At 42.3% G+C, this 14,586-nt stretch overlaps 1 protein-coding gene across 2 annotated transcripts in view; it reads left to right on the top strand.

Moving 5' to 3' along the window:
- Positions 1-2,183: 2,183 nt before the first annotated feature.
- The window catches only part of fnip1 (folliculin interacting protein 1), a 33,323-nt gene continuing 20,920 nt past the window's right edge, over positions 2,184-14,586 (top strand). For both annotated transcript variants that reach the window (XM_080508726.1, XM_080508727.1), the window contains exons 1-2: positions 2,184-2,314; positions 13,007-13,136. In XM_080508726.1, coding sequence (XP_080364852.1) covers positions 2,223-2,314; positions 13,007-13,136 — 222 coding nt within the window. In that variant the 5' untranslated portion in view covers positions 2,184-2,222. The remainder of the gene's footprint in view (positions 2,315-13,006; positions 13,137-14,586) is intronic.

Raw genomic sequence — 14,586 nt, forward strand, 5'->3', positions numbered from 1 at the left:
TCGAATCAAGGGACATTAATCACTCATTGTTATGTCTTTTTTGCCTGATGCTGTTTGAAAGTCATACATCTTTATTTTGATGAATACACAAATCTATATTAAAAAACAAAACAAACTGAAGTGACTTATGTTGTGAGCAGTCTCTCGACGTTTTATAATGATATGACTATTCACAAATATTTGCAGAATTTTGGGGACATTCATGTTCACGACAGGACAACATTTTGGATTTCTTATTTTAAGAAATAGAAAATAAGTGTAATATATTTGATTTCATGGTGCTGGTATTTGTTCTCGGCAGTCTGTGGCTATCTAATATTAAATTTCCCTTCTGTCTGTAGATGCCTCAACAATTCTGGATGCAAAGAAGTTTGAGACAATGTGAGTCAATTTTTCTAAAACTTAAAGGCCGATTGTTGAAAAATGTCAGGCCAGTAACCACAGTTTGTTTAACAACTGTATGTTCTTTATCTCGCCAAAGCAAGCAACCTGAACCAGAGATCAAAACACCGACTGGCATATTTAAAACAGGTAAACTGTCTCGTTAAATAAATCGCACAAAGACAACAAATTACAAACTCTTGTAACCTGATTATTTCACACACACACACACACACATATACAAGTACTTGGATGACACTTGATACGAATGTTTCCAATCCTCAAGTTACAGACGGAGCCCTCGAGAGGAAATCAACACCAACAGTAAGTGGCCATTTGTCTTCTTTTTTTTTTTTTTTAGGATTTTTACTTTTCACATGTTTTATGTGATTCATGTTTAAAGCTGAGCCTCATCCACTGTCCTCCATAGCTGAGCGACAGGAAACGTATTCTAATCAAGAAGAAGGTATGCTTTAAAAGTCCCCTCATTTCTGAGATCTTGAAAAGCGAGCACACCCCAGTCGCCGTTCACAAAACCAGTCAGCTCAGTCCACCGAAGAAAATGAAATGGGAGGCAGAGATTTCAAGTGCTGGGGAGATCAGCTTGAAAGCGTCACCTCTGCAGGTCACGCTCCAAAGACCCGTGGCCAATCCAGAGAAAGCCAAGATCTTTGACTTTATTGGTGACGAAGACAGAAATGCGTGTTTTCAGAAGATGAGAGCGAGGTGTGTCAAACTCCAAAGTTTCACTTTTTTTCCTTTTAAATTTGTTACACACACATCGTCTTCTGTCATCAAAAGTAAGAAAACCAGTCTGTAAGAATGCCAATTTGTTCCATTCGGAAGCGGATGTGAAAGAAAAGTTGATTTGGTGTTTATATATATATATTTTTAAAGCATTACATTGTATGAGCATATGCTCATGATAAATATGTAAACAAAATGTCTAAATCACTAGTTACACAATTGCTAAAAAATGTCATCATCATTTATATCTAATACAAATATTGCATATTAATATCTGGACCAATTCACACATCCAGACCCTAAATACGTTCACTTTAGATTTTTAAAAAAATCAGTTATAAGCCCTCAAATACCCTCTCTGGTGTCCTCATGTTACACCGACGGCTTAAAAAAATGGTCTGATGTTTTGATGACCACTAGATGGCAGAAAAGTACTTTCTTTGGTGGCGCTTCTTTTGTCCTCACTGTTTTCAGTTTTTCATGTTCGTATGCCTTTGTGTCTGTTTTTTTTATCCTTGTTTGCACTCTTTGGGGGTATGACAAAAACAATGTGGAGGAAATGCAATATAAATGTAAAGGCCACACAGGGAAAATTGTTTGATTATTTATTCTATGTTTGTATGACTGTAAAGGTTTAAGAATGACAGAAAATGTGTACAATTGTAAAGGGAGTTAATAAATAACCTGCAATAATAATTGTTGTTGAATGCCTTTTTTTCGCCTTCCTTAATGCGTCTATTGTATTTGCGTTGTAGCAGGTCTTTCAAGGATATGCCTAACAGTGTGAAGCTTCACAATTGTAAGATTTGAGAGAATAAATTTCATGCTGTCACGACTCCCGACAAAACATCAACACAACGAGTCGACTGACCACGTGGTCCCGCACCAAAAATATCAGCCAATGGCGTAATTTGTTGTAGCGGCAGCGTCATCCCGGCCAATCAGAAAAAAGCAGCGGGTAACCAGGCAGCCCCTGTGACTAATGCCTGTCATATGACTGTGACACCCATGGAGACAGTTACAAGGAACAAGATTTGCTCGTGGATTTGAAAAAGGGAAAGAAAGCCTCTGTACCGAATTTACTTTGGTGCAAGATGCCCCCGACTCTCTTCCAGAAACTTTTTAACAAACGGAATGCGTTTTCATCGCCGCCCCCGAGATGTAGCAAGGAGGACCCCGCTTTCAGGTGAGCTATTGGAAGTCTGTGTAACGTTGTGCGCGTGAACGTGGGTTTTTTTTCTTCTGTTTTGTTTGTTTGTTTGTTGTTTTTTGTGACATTTCGGATATCTCCTTTATAAACATGACAGTTTATGGATATACCGTGAACTCGGGGGCACTTCCCCACAGGACGTTGCGTAGTTCTGAGTTAATCCGAGTTGTATTGCAGCAACGTGCGGGCAGACGTGAGAGACGTGTAGTTAGCTCGCATGCTAATGCTAGGTCCGAGGCGCTGTCTGCCAGGCGGCTGCACGCTGTCTCCTGGTGGGACCTCACGAGGAAGTCCCCCCCACCCCCCCTTATTTCTTTCCCCCCCATTTACACGTTTTATCATTCAAACACGCCTCTATTGAGCTTCTGCTACTAAGATTTAACCCTAATAGAACACACATAGTCCTTTTGTGGACACGTAGCGTGTCAAAGTTGCTTCTTTCTCCTTTGTCTCCCCCCCCCTCAGCCCCCCCTTTGTGTTTCGGTGGTATTAGCAGCTTTAGCCTGCTCTTGATGGAGAAAACAACGAGACTGTTGTGATCGCGCGGCCATGCGCCTTTCTGTTGCTTATCAGGGGCTATTTAACTACGATAACTTGGAGCGAAGTACAAGCGGCTTCCCCACAGTCCCGCCGATGGCACTGCGCTTCTCTCCGTCCTGAAGAGGAGGACACTGTGTGCTCTGTATGGCTGCACATGTGACCCGCTTTTCCCGCAGCTCCCTGACTGACCAGCGCCTCCGTAAACACACTGACCTCCTCGCCGTACTCGTTTCATATCGTAGAGAAAGTGCCGTTCAGCCCCCAGTGATGCTCTTCCACACGAGCAAAAAACAAACAAAAAAAAGTGAGCCGTCCTGATTTACAACGACCATTGAAGAGAAAATGCCTCCATATATCGAGTTTACACCCGTGATGCTGCGAGCATAGATGGGATAGCGCGTGCTAATTTTACCATTGTAATCGGAGGAGTTTTAAATCCGCTGGAGCAGAAGATAGTATTGCTTGGCCTCCAGGGTTTGTTGTGTCAAACGCTCGTGATCATTACCAAAAAGCCCTCGTTTGTTGTGTTTGAGCATGTCGACCTGCGAGTTAAAACGCTCACGTGACAGCAGGTCACTGTGACATGTTAAAGCAGATATTGGGCAATACTGACACACTTTCAGGTTCAAGCTGATGGGGAGGAAGGATTTTGGAGAAGGGGAACGGGGAAAAACATAGTGTCGTGTGATCATTCCATAATGCATTTGAAATAAAGTAAAGGTGCATCCAGAGCAATGCGGCATTGTGGTGCCGAGTGGGACACTTTATACTCCCAGAGTTGGTTTGCGGTCCCTCTCCTGAATGTTCCTGTTCACATTCTGTGTCAGGGTCAGATCTGCCACCAAGGGAAGATGCTCTTCTTGGGTTTAAACACACTTGCATTGGGAAAAAGAAAAACAACTGCTCCAGTTCTGTCAGCCAAGGTGGAAATAATTACTTGCAGACTTGAAAGATCACTTTCTGTTCAGTGTTGTGTGCACTTTGGCCCACGCTGTGCTGGAGCATGCTCCTCTGCCATAAAGGTGCCCTGTACCCAGTGATATAAATGCTGCGAGTGTGTGGCTGAGTGGGTAGGGGGCTGCTGGCTGGCACCCGTCCTAGAGCAAACAGACAGGCAGCAGGCGTTTCTGTTAACTCAGTGGTCAGCTGTGCTCTTCATACCTCCAAGCATAAGCTCCCCATTCATCAAGCATGAAATGCTGTGGAGATGATGGAGCTGTGGGGAGACGGGGAGACACTTGGATGTTCGCAGGATTAGCGTCGACTTCATCATTTGTTAGTGACGAACATGGCATGAGAGCAAATTGAATAGGATCACTTTTGAAAGAGGCGAGGTCTACCTTGAAATAATCTCAGGGTGAATGGCGGGATTGACTGAAAGGATCCAACCCTCACAAGAGAATAACGTGAGGAGAAGGAGACCCTTATAGAACCACAATGTGGTGATGGATAATGAGATAGAGCTAACAAATTCAAAACGCTGAGTTAGATTTTTCCAGAGGAGTGCAAGGCATGACTTGAGTGAATAGATTATTGCTGATGTTTGCAATATGCTGATCTTCACTGAAGACTTTTAAAAACGTACATTTCCCGAGCTGTTGTTTTGCCTAGAGTTATTTATTTATTTAGTCATTCATGTTTAATATTAATGCAGAATTTAGTTCTGGGATGTTTGGATAGTTTGTTTTTTCCTTTGTGGGGATTTGATTGCTTGAAATCTACTTTTAAATAATATCAGAAAACAAAATATAGATGATATATTTAAGAATATTGGTATTTTTGCAGCCGTCTTGTCTTGAATAATTCATCACTCAGCCCCCGGCTCAGTCACAGTGTATCCCTGTGCCCTCCAGAATACCACAGAGGGCAGCAGGTTGGCTGACCCTGGGAGGAAAGCCCAAAAAGCCTCTCCTGTTTCCCTGGGTACAGCACCTGACAGCATACTGTACATTACACAGAGAGCCTCTGGCTCATCCTGTGGTCAGTCAGAGGCCTGATTGTCAGCCAATAGCTTTGTCCTCTCCACCAACTCGCAAACCGACGGCCCTGGCAGCATGCTGAGGAAACTTCCTACTTGACCTGGGCCATACAACTCAATATAGTCGTGCCTCGATATAAAGGAGGAAGTATGTTGGGGTGTAGGCAATAGAAAGTAGTTCAACACGACATCCTTTTCATCCGAATATCACTCCCTGTTTTACAGGTGTCTTGATACCCAATGTACTTTTTAAATGAAAATGCAGCAATATTTGCCAACGTAACTGACTTGTGCAGTTACGACATTCTCCAGAAAAAGACAAGAAAACACATCACCCGTTTCATTATATCCGAGATCTGTGGAAATGCCTGAATTCGCATATTGCACAACATTTTGCAGCATATCTGTTTTATTTATAGTCCTCTTTTTTTTCTTTCTTTTTTTTCCCTTGAAAGTTCTCAGAAGTAGTGTCTCAGGTTCTTGATCAGCATGGTGTCCTTCCTGCCCGTGCACTTTCATAACTCGTGTCATGTGAGGCTTCATCAATCTCTCGGCTGTCATATTTGTGGTACGATCACATGGCTGTGCTCTCGGTCACCAGCACAAAGCTGCGGAGAGATGTTTGACTGTGGTAATTGAGAATAATTACTTTCCATCGTGAAAACTTCCCATCTTTTGAAATTGGCTCTATTATTATTAGCATTAATCTGAAGCTGTGAACCGTTCGTAAATGCTGATGTCTCACTCCACTTTCATCTAGTTATTTCATCCAAACATCTACCTGTTGGCATCATAGAGTCGACTTGTGTTGTGCACATTATCGCTTGATACTGCACGCTCTATTGCGCAGGCCTGTGTGTGTGTGTGTGTGTGTGTGTGTGTGTGTGTGTGTGTGTGTGTGTGTGTGTGTGTGTGTGTGTGTGTGTGTGTGTGTGTGTGTGTGTGTGTGTGTGTGTGTGTGTGTGTGTGTGTGTGTGTGTGTGTGTGTGTGTGTGTGTGTGTGTGTGTGTGTGTGTGTGTGTGTTACAGGCCAGCCAAGGTCCTGCAAAGACAGCGGCTGTCATCAGGTTCCTATCAGGGCTATTTTAAGTAGTCACACTCGGGATTCTCAGAACTGCAGGGTCATGGTAAAGATATAGTTTTACGTAAAAGCTGCACAAACATCGCACACTCCCAGACGCATTGTGCTGAGTGCTACTATGTCAGCTTAGCATCTAGTTAGACCTCCATGCCTTCTTGCTTTGCGACAATTGCCGCTGGAGGGCTGACCAGGTTAAATATACATCACGGGAGAGTCCGCTCAACACAATGTTTTGTTTGGCTTGTCTGTGATGACTTTTTGTCTTCTTCTGGTTGCACATCAGATTTAGCATTCATCTTAAATCAAACCACGTCACGCCAACCAATTAGCCTCATTTCAGTCTTCATATCAGAGATAAAGACATGACTCTTTCTAAGCAGTACGTTTGACCTATTTCTGTAATAAGGTATTCACTGACAAAAAAATTAAAAATCTTTTTATGTGCAACATGTGACTAAACAAGCAACATTACTTTTCCCTTGCTTAGAATCTTCTCTCTCTTGTGTACAAGTCGGTCCTGTGACTGTGCATGAGGCATAGTCATACAGTCATTTCTCTCAACACGCCCATCACTCCCGTTGTGTCATGTGTTGTTGATTCAGACGTTGTGACACCAGGTTGAGCTATAGTGTACATATACTTGTTTTATGTGTAAACGCATGTCGTGAAAGACACACTCACAGAAATACTGCGCTTCTAAAAACCAAGGTGTTCCATTAAAAGGACCACACCCGTCTTGACATCATGCATAGTATTTCCTATGTTTATTCACTACGCATTCTGTACCTTAACATTTTGAATGTACACACAGGTTGTGTACTTTGGAATCCGAGTCAAACACTGGCGCGGAAACTATAGATATAACAATCTGGCCCCAATCGGTGTGTGAATAGCTTGTTGCTTTCAGTAGAGTAGCCTCTGGGCGTTGTACTGTAGCATCTTTACCAGCTCAACAGCATGTGATTGTTGGAATGCAGAAGTGCTTAATGCAACAGAACCAGTGGGGGAGTGAGCAGCTATGCAGGTAGTCAGGTGCTTTCAAGCCGCGTGTGCCAATTCTTTAAAGCCGCCGTTCCCGAAAGCAGTGTCTTCAGAAAATGTTTGCGATTTTCTACAAGCACAGCATTCGAGGTTGTATTTCATCCTCTGGAAACTCTAGATAGTATTTGGTAAGGCTGATATTAACAAATTAGCTTCTTGTTTTTCTGGCTTAGTGTGGCGATCTGGTGGTGACTAGAGGGTTCTGGTTTGAATCCCAGTGCCGTAAAAACCTGTACAAAGTCCAACATTTGGATGGATTTTATCTGTGGTAAAACAGCTTGAAAGATGAGAATGATCACGTCTTGAAAACTGTCCTCAGTTGTTGGATTAACTAAGAAGCAAACCTTTCCCAAATTTTAGTTCATAAGCTTTTTCGCTTTGAAAAGGATCTCTACCAGAGGAATGTTCCCTGGTGTTGGTTAATTTAGAGTCCATATGACATTAAACACCATTCTTTACATTCAGGGCTTCAAACTTGTGAAGTAGCCAGACCCATAAAAAGTATTTACATGTCTGTGTAATTTTGAGGTTGCGTGTGCAATGCAACTATTGTATATACATGTACTATATATACTGTGGGAGAGAAACATGGCATGCCAATGACATGCACATAGCATTGTAGGTCGTTGGAATACTCATGTATTAGACATGTGAGATATAAAACAGAGGTTGAGTTCGTGGCTAAATTCAGATGTCATGCAGTCCGTATCAGACTATTGAAGTATCACTTTGAGAGTATTTCTGTGCAATGATCTCTCAAGATAGGTCTCCTCTAATGTCATCGCCGACATGGCAGGCTTCTCTCATGGAAAACTGGCCTTGCTTGATGTAGATTGATTGTGGTGCGCTTTGCTCGATATCACACTTGGGCAACGTGTCAGTGGATTCATTTTCACACCTGACCTTTGGCATAAGAAGTAGATGTGATGCTGTTCAATGTTTACCCGGTTAAAGATTTCCTTGCAGTGAAAAGTGTGAACTTGCGAGATCTCGAGCCAAAGTTTTTTTATGCATGTTGAATCACGTTTTTGCTTTTAGTTATTCTGTATCTGTAGGACTTGTGCTGATGACCGCTGTAGAAGTGGCTTTAAAAGTTACAAGCTCATGGAACCAACAGAATCCTCTGCTGCACTCGGCCGGAAGAACGTCACACAGCTTGGACCAAGGGAATGTTTATGTAACCGTCTCTGACCAACACTATAACACACACACACATGCACACAGACGCTCCAGTGACAGTGGAGAGAGAGAGCGAGAGCTGGCTTTGCCTTCAGTGCTGGCTGATGTCTGACACACTGCAGTCTAAGAAACGAGCTCGCTTCCTTTTGACCTTTTAATCCCGAGTTGCTTTCAAGCTCCCGTTATAAGATTGATGACGGCCCATCATGTCAATCAGGTGAAATGAAGCAGGGGTACAGTTACAGCGTGCATCGCCGCGATCCCCAAAGGCCGGGACTGGAACCAAGCGCTGGAGACAAAAATGTTTCATCAAGAAAAGAAAAAAAAAAAAAAATATATATATTCATTGTCTAATGAAACATAAGGCAATAACCGCAGTTTATAATGCAGTAAGGTTTAAGTGGCAAAACAAAAAGGCACCAACGTGGCTTTTGAATGGCCAATAAAGTCAATAAAGATACATTTTCAGTCCTCCTCTCTGACCTATTGCTTAACTTACTGCCTTTAGTGAACCGTCACTCGTCACAAAAACATACTTCCAGAGAAATCGGCATGTGAAAATCCTTGCATCTGTGTGCCCTTTGTTAGAGGATGAACTGTGCGTTTACATATATAAATCAAACAAGGATAGATGGAAGAGAAAGATGGGGCATAAATGAGAAAGGAACAAAAGGAGTGGGATTCAGACACACCACATTGACAATTAGCCAGTGTGGCGCTCTTATCACAGTGCTCTTTGGCTGTCTGCAGTCCAGGCTCACTGCTGTTGCTGCCTCTGTACTGTCCAGCACACACAGTGTTCCTCCGATCACCTGATAGTCTCATGTTGTTGTGTGAATTTAGTTCACCGCTATTCTTAGACCCTGCTTTGGCTGGGAGAGCAGAGGCAAGAGGAATAGAGAGAGAGAGAGAGAGAGAGGGAATGAGGGAGAGGGCTGAGGAAAGACTGGCAGACTTGCAATGATGCCCAGGTAGGAGTCGGTAATATTGAACCTGACTTGCGTGCATCCGTCCAGGCACGATCGTGTTGGTCCGAGTCGGTTTCCGTACAGTGCGTGTGCTGTTATTTTAGGTCTTTGTCTTATGTTTGAGATTTGGCGAGTTTCGCATGCCAACTGGACGGCAGTATTACTGTGGCTGCATTTTGTACTGTAAGCCGCTGTGGCGATAATCAAGATTGATTGTGTCACTAGCGGTCATCTTGTATAACGTGGATTTTGGGGTTTTGAGGTGAAGTTTGCCTTTTGTTTTTGTGGAGAAGAGAGAAACCTATTTGTAGATGTGTGAATAATCAAAAGTTTCTGGTTTACGTGTTCGATGACTTCCTGAATAAGACGAGTAATCATTCAAAAGGAAATTAGGACCATTGTTCTCTTGGTATTTTGAAATACAACAAAAAACATTTGTTTTTTCCTGTTGCTCCCTTTTCTTTTACGATCAACAACGATCAACAGGTTGGTCAGTGAGAGGATCACATTTTCTACCTGCACATTTCAATCTTTGAGTCACTTTCAGTTCAGACAATCAAAGTCACTACAGTACAAGTATGTAACAGTCATGAAGTCATGTGCTGCTTTTATGAATGACTCCCCTCTCCTCTGACTGCGCTGTGACTGTCACAAGCTCACTGATGGGGAACTTCCTCCTTTACTCTCAGTCTGCCTATTCTTTCTCTCTGGTGCTTCAGATGTTTTTGTTTTTGATTTTCTGCTCTCTGTGATCTCCCACCTCTGTATTACAGCTACATTTTAATGTACAATGTTTTTTTTTAAGAGCCAGTTGTTCTCCACGGTTTGGCTACTTTTTCCACTTTTTTTCTACCAGTTTCCCCTGAGAATGAGCTGCACTTTCTTTCTTTTTTTTTCATTTGACATTTTTTGTTTAATTCTTTCTTTTTTAGCTTTGCATTTTCTTGCAGATGCACATTTACTTTTGGTTGAAGACAAAGCACAGAATCTTGTTTATTGTTGCACCGATTTTCACATGAATGTGTGAAGTGCTGGGAAATCTATAATAGAAAGTGTCACTACTATATGAAATTGGTTAATAGCAAACATTTGGATATCATTTGTGTCATACAAAGCTCAGCAATGTTAAATGCATTAAAACCAAGAGGATACTCGGTATTAAACCATTTGTGACAAGCTGTTGTCCAGTTACAAGAAGGAAAATGAGACTATAATGGAGCCGCCTATGTCATTTTACACACAAGCAGATATGTTGGTTCTTAAGCCCGATACAATGTAATTTGAGCAAATTCTCTTCGGCCAGGCACGACATCATTCTTCAAGTGTTGGGATTAGGCAAAAAGGTTCATTCTTTGCTCGATGATTTGATCATAATCAAACACAATCTTCCATTTACCCTGCGCCAAAACAAAAGATTAAAGGATTAACAAATGAGTAGGTCATTCATGTGCTCATGCTGTTGGACTTTGGAGGTCTGCAAACTGATTCAATCAATCAGCAGTGTCACTGTTTAATTTACGTGAGATGGTTAGTAAGACTACGCATTAAGACCGTTCGCCCCACAAGAGATTGCTACAGTGGAAAACCTGCAAATCTCACAAGACCAAATTCTCACCAAAGTCGAGACCTTGGGCTAAAATATTCTTCACTATATAGTGTAATGGCGTGCATGTGTTTTATTTTGTTTGTGAAAGCTTGTTACATGTTTCACAGCTTAGCGAGAAAAACATCAGCTGATTTGTCCGGTTTATTTGCTCCAGACACAGAAAAAGGGTAGTTTTCCTGTCGGTCCTGTAATCAAAATGTAAGTCAGTCCTTGAGTGAACCCTGTCACCGCCTTGGTTCAGCATTCAAGCCAAACTCTCATTGTTGGTTGTGGTTTAAAATTGCGTGACAGGTTGGAACTTGAAGTTGATCAAGTCTGACTGCTTCAGAGCCACCAACCAATTACAACATTTTAATTATAGGAGTTGTTTTTTTAAGATGTGTCTATTTACAGCCTATTATCTGGGTGAAATCTTTTTTTATGAGAAAGAATGCAGGCACTTAATGTGAATTAGCACACTTACAGTGAATTGTGGCCTTTCCTTGTTTTGAACGTCTTCTCAGCCTAATTTAAATTCTCACCGTGGCTTTGGTTCGGGTTTGATGGCAGCTCATCTGTCAAGTGGGAACACGGCGAGTTACAGGACAAGATGACAGGGCAGGTCATTGCTTATCACTGTGTGTTTTTTCTTTTAAACTTTTCTTTTGTTTCTGCATTTCAGAGCATCACATGACTTTGAGTTTGACCCTTTAACACTAAGACAGCAGCACATGACTCCCTCCCCTTTTGCTACCCTGCAGTATTCATTTTTGCCAAACATTGACACTCATGTTTGGTAAACACAAATTCCCATGCATGGGAGTGATAAGAGTCACGTCTTTTCTCCGTGGCACACAACCACCCATCACCACAGGCATTCCCTTCTTGGCCACAGCTCCCTGACGAATTATTGAAGTGCTGCTTTTGGTTGCCAGCGACAAGTCGCATGGACTTAACTGTGCCCATTCCATACACCCCTAGAACCCATTTACAATAAACACTTGTGTTAAGGTACGCCCTGGCTCCCCAGTAAAAAGCCTATATTTAGGCCGGGTCCTGTGTTCCTTTGCCTCACCCATCTCTCTCTGTCAGATGTAGCATAAATCCTCGACCGTCATTCTGTCTGTCCAATCTGCTGTCATCTTTATTGCCTCCCACTAAATCATCCAAGGGACCCAAGTTTCCCCAAAAGCAAAGGGTGGGGGGGGGTCACAGAGTGGGATGAAGGCCTGGCAGTCGTATGCAGTGGGATCCAAATCTTCAACAACATTCATCACAGCATTTTACCTCAGATGACCAACAGTATAGGGAAAGTTGAATGAAACTGAGTTACTAAGCAACAGCTACAGAGCGGATGCTGCCAGCCAAAACAGCTTAGTTCTTATTTAACTGGTGTCCAGAGTCTGCCGCCTGCCAGGAGATGTGTCCCAGCATTATATCCATTAGAATTAAAACTGAAATTCCAGTATCTTATAAAATACTAAGTATTCCTCTTCAGTTGCCAGTTAAAATGCCACTTTGTTTTCCATCAATCCATTTCCTATGCTGCTTCGTCCGCTTCATAGTTATTGGGTGCTGGAGCCAATCGTGCTGGCCCCGGGCGAATATTTGCGCTTTAATTTCTGTGAAAACGCCAAAACTTTCCACTCGCTGCTCTCGCAGTGAATAAGAGCTTTGTGACTTGAGGAAGGCATTAATGATGACTCGACTAATATCGTGAAGTCACATGCCGAAAGTGGTTTAAAGTTCTTGGCTATCTTGAGCCCATTGCGTGTTGAGTGGCAACTTGTTATCTGGGTACACTGTATATCTATAAATCTGGTGGGCATTAGTTTGTCACGGCATGCTTTGAGCTTCTCTGCAGATTGGGGTGTGAGATGGATGAATGGCAGCTGATTCATCGAGTCAGCTGGCTCTGACCTGGCCGCGGGAACGCATGGCAGCTTTAACAGTGTTTATTACAAGCTTGTAAATGGGAGTCTGACCGCCCCGATGATATGCTGAAAATATGGGCGCTTACATTTGATGTCGATATATTGCATAACAAAATCGCTGTTCATTTGACGAAAGAACCAAAAGGATTTGGCTCATTATACAGTCAGTCTGTGGTTACTATGTCTTACTTTATAATAACGCTGAAGACTGGCCATGTGTAATTGGAAAACTACTTTCTGTGGAGTTAGAGTTGAATGACGCCTCCTCCCCACTGTTTGATCAATAAATGTCAATTTACTTGTGTTAATGCAAATTTCCCCCCCCCCCCCTCTCTCCTCTGTCCATCATTCCTACAATTCAGCTGGCCTCTTCCCCAGCTGGAGCCCAGTCAGATCAGGCTCATTGTGTACCAGGATTGTGAGCGGCGTGGCAGAAATGTCCTCTTCGACTCCAATGCCAAAAAAAGGGGCACGGAGGAAACCCCCATCACTGTGAGTCACATGTTTGTTGTGTCTGTGTGTTTTCGTTTTTCCTTTTTCTACAGCATGATAATGATGGTGATGATGGTGATGTAACATCTGGTCACTGATGAGAAAGTAGGGAAAGTATTTACTGTTAAATATAACTTTACCTAACAGCCACTGTCCTGTTTCCTCTTTACTTATCCTGGCTGTGTTATTGTTTCTATCCAATCTCTTGTACCATGTGTTCAAGTGGTAAATATTCCACTTTGTAACGAGCAGAGACTTTGACCTTCAAAGCTGATGGACAGTCAAACTGGCTCAGCAAAGATAAGGGCCACAGAGTCACAGAGGTGTGACATGCAGCGTGTCATGTGCTTGATTCATGACGTTCAGAGGACACATGCTGCACGTCATGCTGTGGGAAAACTCACTTCACACAGAGTGTAAGGGATCAAGGGGCACCAGGTTGAACTGTCCTATTTGTGTGTGTCTGTGTGTCTGTGTACGTGTGTTATTTTTTGGAGGTCTTATTTAAAGGCTTATCTTCAGATTTATTTTATAGCACTTACATTTTTAGAGCAAGTTTTTCATTTCAGCTATTCTAATAAAAGTGGAACATTACGTTAAACAAGTTGTCTGTCTGTGGATGCTAATGTTGGCACACCCTCTTTAGCCTGTCGAACTTAATAATAAAACCAGCGTAGAACACTTGTCAATGTATTTGCAATGATTGCTTCCAAACACATTCACAATCCTAATTAACTATCTGTTTTGGATGCGTGGCTTTTTTGATCTTTTATAGTGATTCACTTTTTCCATTTAATTCTGAACAACCCCCCCCCCCAAATATTTTCACAATGCCACCGTGTGTTCCTGTCAGATCCAGACTGGTTTGTTCTGGTGCTCTTATCTCCAATAATAATAGCCTCAGCTGACAGCCCGTGTGTAAGCAACATTCTTTCATCCTCATATGACAGGCGTGTCACTCACTCCCATTCCTCCTCTTTCTCTTTTGCCATCATCCACATTTAAAAAAAAAAAAAAGTCTCATTTTGTATTTACTGTCTCTGAATGCATTGTCTGTCCTTTTATGTGTTTTTGTTATGCCTTTATGACCCTTCTCTGCTTTTTCAAGTGAGCGCCATTACCCTAGTGTCTCTTACTTTGCGTTGTTAATTATTTAATAACTTGTTTAGGTGTCTTTTTATAGCAGTTTCCTTTTGACTCCTATTTCTTTTCATAATGTCCACCCTTCTGCACCCTTCTCATTTTTCTGCTCAGCTTTTTGTCCTTACATTTTCTTGTTGATATGTCCATTCTCAGTCATTGTGCCCTCTCATCACCTCCTTTTAAACCTCCTTTTTGTCCCTCTCTTCTACGTTTTACTCTCTCACGGTTGTCCTTTTGCCTCATGATCCGTCCACAACCCTGCCACCACACGCTCGTCTTCTGCTGCTTTATGTACGTCACAGACATT

This window comes from Blennius ocellaris, assembly GCF_963422515.1.
Source record: "Blennius ocellaris genome assembly, chromosome: 14".
Taxonomy (NCBI): Eukaryota; Metazoa; Chordata; class Actinopteri; order Blenniiformes; family Blenniidae; genus Blennius; species Blennius ocellaris.